The following is a 13,173-nucleotide window of genomic DNA, read 5'->3' as shown; positions in this document are numbered from 1 at the left end:
TAGTTTATGAATGTATTTTAGCTTTTGTATAAGATAGGGAATTTATAATATTTGAATGTGAATTTGCAATCTTTTCTTTAGTTTCTCTCTCGTTCCTACTGTTTCTGTAACTGTGTTATAATCAACAAAGACCATCTTCGTCACTGCTTTGTCCTGAATTAGTGATGCAGCTGCTATAGCACAAAATTTACTATGTTTTACTAAATAAATTTGAAATGGGCAATTGGCCAGGATAACTCCTAATTCCCTTTTCCGATATGGCTTTGTTGCTCTATGGACCTTGCTGAGGTGTGTTTTATGGAATGTAATGTGATAAATGGAGTGTTTTATTAAAGCTGAATAGAGACTACAATTCTTTATATATTACTCTTATAAGATGTGTAAAATCTTACTGAGACACACTCTGCTTGATGACTGCATTTTCAAGACTCCTGTGCAAGAAAGATAGCTGTTTTCCATGGAAACAGAGCTAGAAAAAGTGGAAAGGCTCTCAAGTTCCTTACTTGTTGAATTTCCCACAACTTTTCTATATACGTGGCCCTTCCTGCCTTCATAAAAGAGATTAGAACAACAGAATATTGTAACAAAAATCCCAGAGTATTAAAATTGACATTTTAAGCCATAAGGGAAAGAGACTCTGTGCTGGCCAGCAGGTAATGGCTTTTCCCACCTGCCTTGCTCCACCCTCAAGCCCTAGGAGCCTTCATAAGGAATCTCTTTCCAGAAGAAGAGCTATGAGAAGAGACCCTGTTTGCCATCAGACAGTGGTTAGCCCCACCTCCAGCCCAAGGAACCTTCAGAAGTCAGTTGTTGCCACGGGCATTATGTGTGTCTGCATTTTAATGAGCTGAATAGAGTGAAAGGTTATGGGGGTGTGGAGAGTGTGTCTGAACTTAACAATGCTTAGCTTATTTTTTGGTTGCAATTTTGTTAATGTTGTTAGTACTCTTTTATTGATTATAAATCAATTTATTGATTTGTTAATCATATAATATGACTTTTGCTTTAATTGTGATGTTGTTTAGTCGTTTAGTCGTGTCCTACTCTTCGTGACCCCATGGACCAGAGCATGCCAAGCACTCCTGTCTTCCACTGCCTCCCGCAGTTTGGTCAAACTTAAGATGTTTAGTTGCTGTTTTTTAGCTGTAGATTTGTTAACCATTTTATAGATTGTAATTGTTTCACTGATGATTTGTTAATTACTCTATATGATCTATTCTCTGTTTGTGGTGTTCCATTTTGTTCTATCCTGTTATTGTTGTTTATCGTTTGTAAGCCACTTTGGGAGCCATTTGAATGAAAAGCGCCATAGGAATATAATAAATAAATCGAATCAATCACTCAGGTATTATGATTGGAGTGTTGGAGGTGGGATCCACATTTGACTATACACTTATTATGTGACTTCAAACCAGCTGTGATCTCTTTTACCTCACCTACTTTTCAGGGTGGTGGTTGGGATATTGTCGGGTTTGGAAGTTGTTGCTCGCGAGTCACCAGGCAGGACTCCGATCTGTCTTTTACAGGTTTTATTGGTGAAAAACTATTTACAGTGCAGAACCCCAAAGTTCATGTCCGTCTTAGTCACTTGCAGATTCTGGGAGTGGCCCCTTCCAGTTTCTCCCCCAACATAAGAACTTAGACACCCCAAATCTCCGCCTCCCCTCCTTACGTTTCACCCCTCTGCGCAAGCTGGGTGATGGAAATGGCATGTCTGTTTCCTGGCCAGCCGGGCTAGGTGAGGCTCTTGGGCTCTCAGTCGCATCTTCGAGCCCTCCCCTCACCTGGCTACCCCCTTCCCCCTCTGCTCCACTGGAGGTGTGGCTTCCCTCACCGCTGGACGAGGAGCTGCTCCTCAGCAGCATCAGAGGCTCTCTGCATTCACCTGCCCCCTCCCCTGTTCCGATAGCAGTCCCCTGACAGATATAATGATGGAGATGGAGAGAGGGAAGAAAAGCATACATACCACCCTAGGCTCTTTGGAGAAAATGAGGGGTCAAAATATAATAAAACAATTACCTTCAAGATTTTACATGCAACCATAAAGCTCACAAAAACCTACCTCTTGTAACTTTCGAGATTTTGATTCTAGGGAACGCTTTGCTCTTTCAAGAAGAGCTTTCTTCATTTTATTCTTATGTGTTGAGTTAACTGACAAAGTATTTCAAAATGAACATGGATTGTTTTTATGGTGCATTTAATGGATTGCATTTTAGTTCACTACTTTCAGGGCTTTGGGGCCAAAATAAACTTCAGTGGCAATCAGAAACTTGCCCGTTCAAAGAGCGTTTTAAACCTTGCATTTTTGGTTAGCTGAGAACCTCAATAAGAGCCCTGCTGCGTCAGACCACAAGCCTACCTGGTCCAGCACCATTTCCCTCAGAGGCCGGCAATGCCACGGGAAGCCCAAGAGCAGAGCATGAGCTCAGTCGCATTCTCCTGCTCATGATCCTCAGCAGTTAGTAATCAGCTGTATGCTGCCTCTCATCCTTGAACTAATACACAGCTATCAATGACCAGCAGCTTGCTCACCTTTTCTAACGATGTTGTCATAGCTACTGTTGTTTGGTTTATTATATTTGTACCCTGACTTCCTGCCAAGAGTGACTTCCAGAATGGCTTTTATGTGCTCTTCAAAGCCATAGCAAAGATATTTGACTATTTATTCAATGTAGGTGCCTTTGTTGGTCGGGAAAATTAGTAGTGGATATATATGCTTGAATATCCTGGTTACAACCCTTCCTATACCTGCATAACTCAGGATTATCCAAAACAGTTTGTTTTTAAAAAAATATCTGTGCCAACTGCACTATGTCTTTTTCATTCCCCCCCCCCTTACATTGCACCTTGTACTACATACAGGGAATTGATGGTACTGCTGCTGTAGAGATGGCTGTAAGTGATAGGGTGCTGCAGTGGAGCAAATGGATCATTGTTGGACTGGCCCTCCTTTTAACAAATATGACTGTGCTCGCTCCTAGCCAGAAATTCCAGTATGAGCGATGCCTTTCCATACCACACTTCCTATTTTGTGGTACAAAATGCAAATAGCTCAGGCACTTGAATCAGTGTAAGTTATCTCTGTTTGGAACATCCTGTTAGATTCTGCTTTCTGTATATAAGCTGTTGCACCTTATTATCTGCAAATAATAAGTCCTCAGACAGAAGACTATTCGGACGAATAGTCTGACCTGGTATAAGGCAGTTTCCGAAAAAACGTATTTGATGGTGACTTGTTTTGCCAAGGGGTTTTTATCTGAGTGGGGTTTTGTTTCCTTGGAGCTTTTGATTTCAGAGAAATGGTGTCTCTGCCTTCAGGTAAAATGTGCCATGCCCTCTTAGGAGCTTCTTTATTATATGACATTGTGGCATGCCCTTGGGGCCCTTTAGGGAGTATTTTTTCCCTTAAACTGGCTTACTGAGGTAAGCCCATTTAAATGGGTTTTGGGTTGCACCAGCATAATGCACCAGTACTAAAGCCAGCCTAAAATTCCCTAACAGACTCATAGCTGTCACCACCTGCTGAATTAAAAGAACAGTGGGGCTCTTTAAGTATCTTCAGGGGAGAGAGCTGACTGCCAAGTAACCAATCTCTGTCCACCTCACTCCCCCATATAGATAACACAGGCCTATTCAGAAGCTTGGCCGAGAACATCAGGAAAATAAAATGTGGTGAGATACCTTGATTTAGGGACACATTGGTTTGCTTTAACAGAATGAATTGATTTATTAATCAGAACACATTTATTTTGGAATTCTTTGCTTCCTAGATTGTCTTTTTCTGGCTTTCCCATGAAGAGCAATTTTTGAGTTATTGGTCTGCTTTTGCTGTTCATTTTGGGTAATTTTGGATAGGGCTGTTTTATTGAGAGATTTGTATATTGCCTTCACCAAAAATGGTAACAGGGCAATTTGAAATAATAAGATATTATTAATAGTAAATGCAGCTGTTGTCTCTTTTTATTTTATCTATGTATATTTTTATTGTATGATTGTATTTTTATTGTTAGCTGCCTTGGAAGAGTATACTTCTGTCAGTGAAGGTCATAGATCATGGCTAGCAAATTTCATCTATCAGCCAACTATAATTGTATTCTTAATTGCCTGTATAAGCTGATGGAACAGAACAGTTTTCAGCAGGTATTGAAAAAACACTTCTGTTTGACAGTGGAATAGACTGATAGACTCCCTTAGAAGGTGGTGGACTCTCCTTCATTGGAGGTTGTAAAGCAGAGGTTGGATGGTCATCTGTCATGGTTGAGTTAGTTGACATTTCTGCATTGCAGAGAGTTGGAATAGACTGGATGATCCTCATGGTCCCTCCCAACTCTACAATCCTTTGATCTGTGAAAACTTGAAACAGAAGGCTCCTGTTGAATCTGTATTCCTCCAGACTGTGCTGATGATACAAAAGGCTTGGGGTTTTATTGCTATCAGATGAGCTTTGCCAACTCAGGGTGTGACCAAAGCTTCTGCAGATGATCAAACTATTGATTGAGAAAGTGGTAAGTCTTACTTGAGGATACTAGGCAGGGTTGAAACAGAGCTTACTGCAATGGTCTGCATGTGATGGAATGCTGAGGTTTATTATTAGCTACAGCTTCTGGACAAGCGCCGGTGCCAGTGGCATTTCAGCAGGGAGACAATTCTACAACACTGATACCACCAGTGAAAAAGCCCATTGGGCTGTGGGGGAAAAATACAGATTCCATTTGTTGATCTTAATGCTCTTAGCGGACAGTGGAGGGGAAGAAATGGTCTTTCAGGTTGTTTAGTTCTGATGCGATTTAGTTGTACTAACTGTTGTTTAGTTCTGAAGTTGAGGGTGTTCATAGCTTTATTATTGTAATAGATTGTTGTGTGGTAACTGGCAAGCCACCTCCAAGGCCTGCTCTCAGGGAAAGAGGCAATGTTAAGAATATCCCAAGAAAACTATTAGATGATCTTGCAGAATCTTTATGTATTCTGCACATGTTTGATAGAAATTGAACTTTAGCTTAAAGATTTATTGTGGTGATGAGTCAGCTGAATTGCTAAGATTTTCTAGTTATTGCTGAAATTTTTGCTATTTTAAAAGCTGATACCTTGTTACAAGTTCAGATTATCCTCTCCTACCATCTGATTACTCACCATTAACAATTCCAGTTAGGGAGAGCTTTTTTGTCTCTTTGTTTGGATACTGTATCATGTTGAGATTGTTTTTTGGCGTTCTCATTAATCAGATTGAATTCCCTTAGAAACTTTATTATAGGACATGCTTCTCTAGGCTCAAGTGAGGCTAATGACTCCGGTCTGGAGCATTTTTCAACTTATTTACTTCAAATAAAGCAACTAATCTAGAATGGAATTCTTTTTGCCAACACCGTTCATAGATTGCAACAGCTCTTCTTTCATGGATGTGGAGGGATTTTTAACCCATTCTGGCCACTAACACGTGAAACATACCTTGTTAAATATTATGAAACGTATATATGCTGTTGCATCATGAAAGATGATAGCTGGTTGGTGCAGTCCCTGTCTTATTCAACATCATGTCACTGATGGAGGAGAGTTCTGCTTGGCAGAAGCTTCAGATTATGGCACTTATGGTGTAGATCAGGCCTGTCCATTGTGTCAATCATGACCGATCAGTTGATCGTGGGATGAATATTCGTAGATCGCGGCCTTCCCTCTGCTGGAGATGCGCCCAAGGGGCTGCTGCGATGCCACATGTGCACCCAGTCAGGGAAGCAACCATCAAGTTCTTCTCACAGGATGTGATGTTTTGCTGCTGTGCATGCCTGCCGTGTCAGGGGAAGCAACCGGCATCAGGGGAAGCAGGCGGAGTGCCGCCCTGCCCCCTCAGAAGAAGAAGCCAGCATTGGAGGAAGCAGGCGGCACATGCCCAGATACCCTGCCCCCATCCCTGGGTGGTAGATCACTGCCAGTTTTTATATTGGATCATAGATCACAGCCTTCTTCAAGTTGGACATGCCTGGTGTAGATGATTCCACTTTAGATTCTGTTTCTCTATCTCACATATTGTACAGCTTTTCCTGGGTTTTCAGTGCACCTGTGCCACTACTTCCTAGGATGAAGGAAGCCTAAGCCCTCCATGAAATGTGTGCTCACTGCAAACTGCTGTGTACCTCCTTCTTGTGCCTATAAGTGGAGGCTATACACACAGTGGTTATGTGGGGCAGGGGCTGTGCTTTCATGAAGTTGGAATTTTGTGATTCTTCTCTCATTCCAAATACAACGCTAATGGAATTAGGGACATAGGATGCTGCTTTATACTGAATCAGATTATTGGTCCATCTAGCTCAGTACTGTCTATGCTGACTCATAGCAGCTCTCCAGGGTTTCAGGCAGTGAACCCACCCAGCTCTAGCTGGAGATGCTGCAGAGACCAATACAGGAGAAACATGTTTGGTTGCAGCTGGGGCAGATGAAGGCATCCACTTGTGCTGATGGAGGGGTACAATGGTGTTTTTTCTTTCTGCACTCCTCCCAGCGGTCATTCCTCCTCTGCTCACTGCTATATTTCCTACACAGGAGGTGGAAGCATATGCGAAAACCTCACATATGAATATATTAATCTGCCTAGTTGCCCACCTGTACCTACTATACTGTATGCACTGATCAGCAGCAGGTCTCCATGAACTTTGTGGGGTCCTTTTCCATTCCTGCTTAGTTCCTTTTTCCCAGGAGGTGCCAGGGAGCCTTCCATATAGACAGCATATACTCCACCACTGTGTATATTCTCTTCCTTTTCCATAGATCCAGACCTTTGTTTTAGCAGTCATCCCTGAACTGATGTACAGAATTATGAATTGGAAACTTTTGTTAACCTGCATGCATGTAAGAGGATGATGATGATGATGAACGACACACAGCTTTTCTCCCATGTAGCAAATTTTTGTCTTGTGTGAAACAATGCTTACACAGGGGTTTTCTTTTTGATGAGTTTTCTTCTTCTTCTTCACTAAAAGTAGGGAGGGTTTAAAAGGCTGTGTGTACATATATTGCAGATAATTAATCAGCACTGTCAAAGTTGCAGTGAATGGTTTTAATAGACTTGGAGAAAGCTCCACCTAGTGGAATGCTGCCAAATCATTTTTTCCCCAATTTTTACCTGAAATCAGAAGCATTGCAATTATATGCAATGTTCAGAGATGATTTAGATGCTCCTTCCAACTCATTGTTGCTGCTGATAACTGCTTCCTTCTGTGGACAATCAAGATCATTGGCAGGAATACTTAAATGTTCCTCTTACTTGTACTGGTGTGCACACGTAGTACAATTGGATTACCAAAATTTGCTCACCCTCAGGGACTATATGACTATAGGTTGTATATAAAGGCTGGTCCTTGCCTAAGATATAACATTAAAGTTGAGTGCAGGCTTCCCTAATTTTGTGTCCTCCAGATTTTTCGAACTATAATTGCATAATCCCTGACTATTTTCTATGCTTGCTGGGGCTAATGGAGGGTGGTTCAAAACAGTTTGAGTGAACCACATTGCTGATGGCTGCTAGTGTTTACATAAGGTGGGGGGAGTGTACTACAGGTGTATTACTTCATCTGTGGTCCACAAATGGCTGAAGCTGCTTTTTGCTCATTTTAATGGAGCTAATCTGGTTTTAAGTGGGAACACGTGGTAGTTTGTACAATGTGCTCATTTTCTGTTTCCCAATTATTGCAGGCACATATCTTTTCCTTAGGAGCTACACTAAAAGCAGCCCTCGAATATATCATGCAGCCTGGAACCGATTCAGAATTCAGTCAAGATCTGCATGCTTTGCTTGAACAAATGCAGGAAGAAAGTCCTAAAGAGAGACCAGATATCGAGGTAAAAAAAAAAAAGTGTGTGATTGGTTTTTTGCCTTGGAAACTTCCATATCATATTGACTATCCTGATGTGTCACCTTTAACATTCAACATTTCTCCACTCTTAAATGATTTCTTAGTTACTCTTTGGAAGGCAGTTGCTTGATGGGCAAAGCAATTATACTGTAAATAGAGGGTTTAGGGGGTGATAAAGGGAAATGCACAGAATGATTTCCAACTCAAAGTAGCCCAACACATCACTTGAAACAAAGTGGCAGCAGCAATACAAAAACAACAGATGCTCACAGTTCTACATACTGTAATACTAGGCACAAGAGTAATTGATAACCTTCTGTGTTGGAAGCCATATGTGGTGGTGGTTGTGGTTGTTTTAAATAAGGCTAAATGCTTTGGAAAGACACCCTCCCTTAATAGCACTCATGTGTTTAATATTATATGTAAAGTGGTACCTCGGGTTACGAACAGGCCTGCTTACAAACGCTTCAGATTACAAACTCCACAAACCTGGAAGTAGGTGTTCTGGGTTGCAAACTTTGCCCCAGGATATACAGTAATCCATTATAAAACATTTTAAAATGCTGTAGTTCCTAGGGAATGCTAATCTCTTGTATCATGTTGAAGTCCATGTCCTGTATGATAAATAGGTATTAAACGCTTTACTTTACAATTATCATTATAGACTGTCATATCATTGAGTAAAGAGAACCTGAAGCTTTCTTCCTCGAGTGATATTTGCCAATGCCTCTCTGCAATTGGAAGAAGAGTGCTTTCAATTGAATCATGTGGCACCTTTCACGGTATGCTTTCGATAATGTAGCCCATTTGTGTAATGGAATCAAGAGCATTTTTTCTTGCTAAAGATACAGAACCCAAGTAATTATAAACGGTGGGAGGAATCCAGGTCCCTTTCTACTGTATTAAGTAAAAAAAATTTTTTTCCATTGTTAACTTACAGTGAGTTTTCATGCTCCTGTTATTTCATGTTTTCAGATATTTTTATGATAGTCATATATCCTGTTTTGCTAGCAAATACTTAGGATTAAGCACAACTGCTGCAAAAGTAGAGTCCCGCACCCTCTAGCACTGTACTAATTTTGCATGTTGAGATTGTCAGACTACCACATATGTGAATGGGGCAGTTGGGTTGTGTGGCTATTTGCTGCCTATCGTATAAACACCTTCTGTCATAGTGGAGGGGAAAGGTGGTTTGAAATGCCTTTGGGATGCTGCATTAAAAGCCATCTGTGGTTTGGTTCTCTCTAAAAAGCCAACCAACTTTTGATAGCAGTCTCTTTCCAACTGTAGGGCAGCATAAGGTGTGCATGTAATATCAGTGGAAGCTGCTTGTAATTTGGATGGGATGAGGAGATGGAGGTGGAGAAAACCGAAAATGTTTCTAATAAGAACATCTGTCTTTGTACCCAGACAGTTGTGATAACTTGTGGAGTGGAAAAGTCTATGAGAGGATTTCACCTTATGAACAGTGCACAGATTACAATTTAAGAGAGCATTCATCTCCAGAGGTGGAAGACTTGGAAGTTGCGAGTGGTGGAAATTCTTCTCACACGTATACCATGAATGACAGGAATGATGATATAAAAGAAATTAAAACCAACTCAGTGCATGAAAATGTTTGCTGTCAGCATGTTTCAACTCAGGTCACAAACTGTAAAGAGAACAGCAATAACAACTACTGCAAGTGTGTGAATCTTGTCTTAGACACAAAGCCATGTACAAGTGAGTTGGAGGAAGATGCATTAAAAAGAAACTGCTCGAGGAAAGTAAAAGCATTTCCAAAGCTGCCGTCTGAATCTGAGACAGACCCAAGAACTTTCTTCCCCTTTGTAAGTCATAGCAGACCACTAACAAGGAAACAATATCCATTACAGCCCAAGTCATTATCTCAAGTCAATAATAATGAGAATGCTGCTTTAGAGGGAAACTTAAGTCATTGTGATGGAAATAATGAACTTGGATTAAAGGCAGCAGATTTCCAGGAACCAAATAATAATTTAGATGAATTTTACAAGAACCCAGAAGTATCTTATCAAATCTACAAGCCAACCTGCAATGATAAAAAAGCATATATTCTTCCATACACTCGTATGGGTTCTGAAACTTCAAACAACTATGAACCAGACAAATCAAATTCTGACTGCAAGATACTAAAAAACCATAAATCATGGGAATACTGTGGAGAAACTTCAACAAGGTCAAATGAAAGCAGTCTGTTGCATATTAACAGGATGACTACGGGGCTTAGAACATTTAATGAAAATGGATGTAGCTCAAGCCTGCTAAGTTCTCCAGAACAAAATCAGAGTGAGATGAAAGACTATTATGTTGAAGAGAAACAATATGAAGGCAGGGAGTCAGAAATGAGAAACAGCAAGCAGGTAGTAGAAACAGAAACTTCTTTTTAAAAATTGTCTTAAATGTGGCATTGAAGGGACATAGTTAATTTTGGGGGATGGAGAGGGTTGTCTTCCTTGGAAACGTCGTAACTCGCTTACATTGTGCGTGCACTATAGTCAGCAGCAATTAGTTGAGCACTTTCATTATTACCAAAGGATTTAATTAGTAAGGATCTGAATTGAGGTGTGTGGTTGGTGAGCCTTTGGTGTTTTGACATTTGTATGGTTAACTTTAATTGAATTGAACTAGTACTATAGATTTAAATTGCACTATACTTTTGTCAGAATAAATTAAAGGTAATTATCTGCGGATAGAAATCATCCTGAGTCACTCAATTTGCAGTCAGTTTTGTAAGAAATAAATTCTCTGGTTTCTTTTCTGCAGCTAAGTTAGTGTCGTGTGGCCTTGGCAAGCTACTTATGTAGTGCCTTACTAGGCAGTTGAGCAATCTGCTCTCTCTTCCCTGCCACCACTGTGAATTGTCAAAGAAACATTTATGAGAGTATTGCACCAATAGTGGTGAATGGCTCCATCTGAATGACTTGCTTTATAATGACAGCAGCAATGTGGAGGAATTTAAAGCAGTTTAAACATATATTTGCTGTTAGTGTCATTAATTTATGTGTGTCTTATGATACACTCTCTCTTCTTTGTCATAGCATACATTGAGATATTAAAAATTAGTAGATTCATAAGTAGGTTCAGAATTCTTTGCTGATTTTGGCTAATATATATGAATTAAATTAGTTTGACTCGATGTGAAGATATTTAGGTTAAATTCCCCATCTTAGAGATGGAGAAGATTAATTTTCCAGCATATGTTCTCTCTCCCTCTCCCCCCCCGCCTGTGTTTCACTTGCATGAGCTTGAGTAAGGTTTGGTAAATAAGACGTGTGATTCTTGCAGAACGGAAAACTTGAACGTTGAGTGCTATGGTTAGCTTTCTTCTCTGCTGGTTAATTTTGTATAAGAAATTGTTCACCGCTAGGAAGAGTCAAATAAACAAAATCTAGAATTTCTAGTAGAATGGCTTTAGAAGCATTTGCAAACTTGTTTTATCTGGCCCCAAATGAAGGTGTGAGACATTTTAGAGACTGCTGCGTTGTGCCAAGAGACTACAAGGTTGCATATTAGAACTTGGTATCAGCAATCTTTTGTAGCATACAGGTGTCTCTGATTCTTGTCACTAATCCTTTCATCCTGAATAACCAAAATTATATCTATGCAAGGTTGTTGAGATGCAAGGATGTTGAGATACAATAGTTTAGTATATTATCATGAAAGAGGATCTTTTTAAAATTATATAGAGGTTTATTGGGAAAGGTGAGATAGTAAGCAGTGCTATCCTGTTTTGCTTTAACTGAAATCTATTGCAATCCATGTTTAGCTTCCCTTTATTCTACAGTTTTGGTGCCATAAGGTACATAGGCATTACTTTCTGATTTCCCTCACCCACCACCAAATTACATATTACAACTAATTTTTCAAAGGCTTTGCAATACCAATGATATTTTCCATTGTGGCATGCATTTCCTAGATTGGGGATTCCATTTCTCATAAGTTGCACAAGAATCATTTTGGTAACTTTGATCACGCAGCTCCTTTTGCAGCTGACTTCAATTCATGCAGCTCCATGTGAGCTTTCCCCATTCTCCTCAATGCTGGAGGTGGTGTTTAAAATGTAGTGCTTGTGTGTGTGACATTTTCTTGACCTTAGAGAATATAGAAATCCCCCTTCTTGTGCAGACTTTGGTGTGCTCATTGGAGTCCAGTCCATTGGTTTTGGTGTTCTGTTTTGTCCCATAAATAATGCCTCTCTGCATTTCCTAAGTGGTTAGTATGCCTTCCTTTATGCTAACCTTGCTTTCTTTATTCTCTGCCAAACATTGCCAAACCTGTTTGCCTGCTGGCTTCAAAACTGTATCTTTAGAATTCTTTTAAATGGCTTTTTCTTTGCAATTCTCAAATAAACACTTTTATCAATTCAAGTGTGACTGGAGCTCCTTTTTCCTCTAACCTACATAATTCCAGCCTTTATATCTCATCTCTTTTCATGCAGTTGCTAGAGTGTTTAGTGTGGGAAGCTACAGCTTGTGTGTGCATTCTTTCTATTGCTTTGTGCCAGTGGCCTTAAACCCTTTAAAGTGACAGAAGTGAAAACCAAGTAAAATTTGCGCATCACCTTAAACTACAGTTAAGCTAAACTGGTATAAAGGTGAAACAAAATAAAAAAAATCCCTTCCAGTAGCACCTTAGCGACCAACTAAATTTGTTATTGGTATGAGCTTTCATACCAATAACAAACTTAATTGGTCTCTAACGTGCTACTGGAAGGAATTTTTTATTTTGTTTTGACTACGGCAGACCAACACGGCAACCTACCTGTAACAGGTATAAAGGTGAACTCATAGTGTGTTGATGCATGTTGTTGCTGAAATCATGGTTGCTTTGCTTCTCCCCCGCTACAAACACAACACTGGGAATTTGGTCACATTACACCATACAATTTGGACATTTTAGAGCAAACATGGCGTCTCCTCCAAAACATCCTGGGAATTTAAATTTGTTAAGGGTGGTGCTGATTGTAGGTCTGCGATAGGTGAGCTACAGTTTCCCCTCTGAAAAATGACTATGTTCTAAATGTCCTGCATTCAGATGTACTCATGGAAAGAGTATCTGAAAAAATTACTCTGTGATTTGGTCTTGCAGTAAAATTGTTTTTGATGTTTTTAAACAAAGGAACAAAGCAAATATATTTTAAAGAAAAGCGACAAGAATTGCTTCATTTTAAAAACAAACCCCTGAAATTCAGTGCTTGGTTTTGATTTATCCCTTTATAACAATTATGTTTTATGCAGCTCACCTATAAAGGGAAGGTAGGTCTGAAGTGTTTTGACATCTGCTTTAGTATTATAAGGATGCATAAAAG

General features: G+C 39.9%; 1 protein-coding gene across 1 annotated transcript in view; it reads left to right on the top strand.

The window, feature by feature from the left end:
* The window catches only part of KNDC1 (kinase non-catalytic C-lobe domain containing 1), a 76,358-nt gene that overhangs the window by 21,208 nt on the left and 41,977 nt on the right, over nucleotides 1-13,173 (top strand). The window contains exons 4-6 of the mRNA XM_053388797.1: nucleotides 7,684-7,830; nucleotides 8,509-8,626; nucleotides 9,255-10,225. Coding sequence (XP_053244772.1) covers nucleotides 7,684-7,830; nucleotides 8,509-8,626; nucleotides 9,255-10,225 — 1,236 coding nt within the window. The remainder of the gene's footprint in view (nucleotides 1-7,683; nucleotides 7,831-8,508; nucleotides 8,627-9,254; nucleotides 10,226-13,173) is intronic.

The sequence above is a fragment of the Podarcis raffonei genome, chromosome 5 (genome assembly GCF_027172205.1).
Source record: "Podarcis raffonei isolate rPodRaf1 chromosome 5, rPodRaf1.pri, whole genome shotgun sequence".
In the NCBI taxonomy this organism is placed as follows: domain Eukaryota; kingdom Metazoa; phylum Chordata; class Lepidosauria; order Squamata; family Lacertidae; genus Podarcis; species Podarcis raffonei.
Note: the sequence above shows the minus strand (reverse complement) of the source record. Positions and strands in the feature narration are given on the sequence as shown.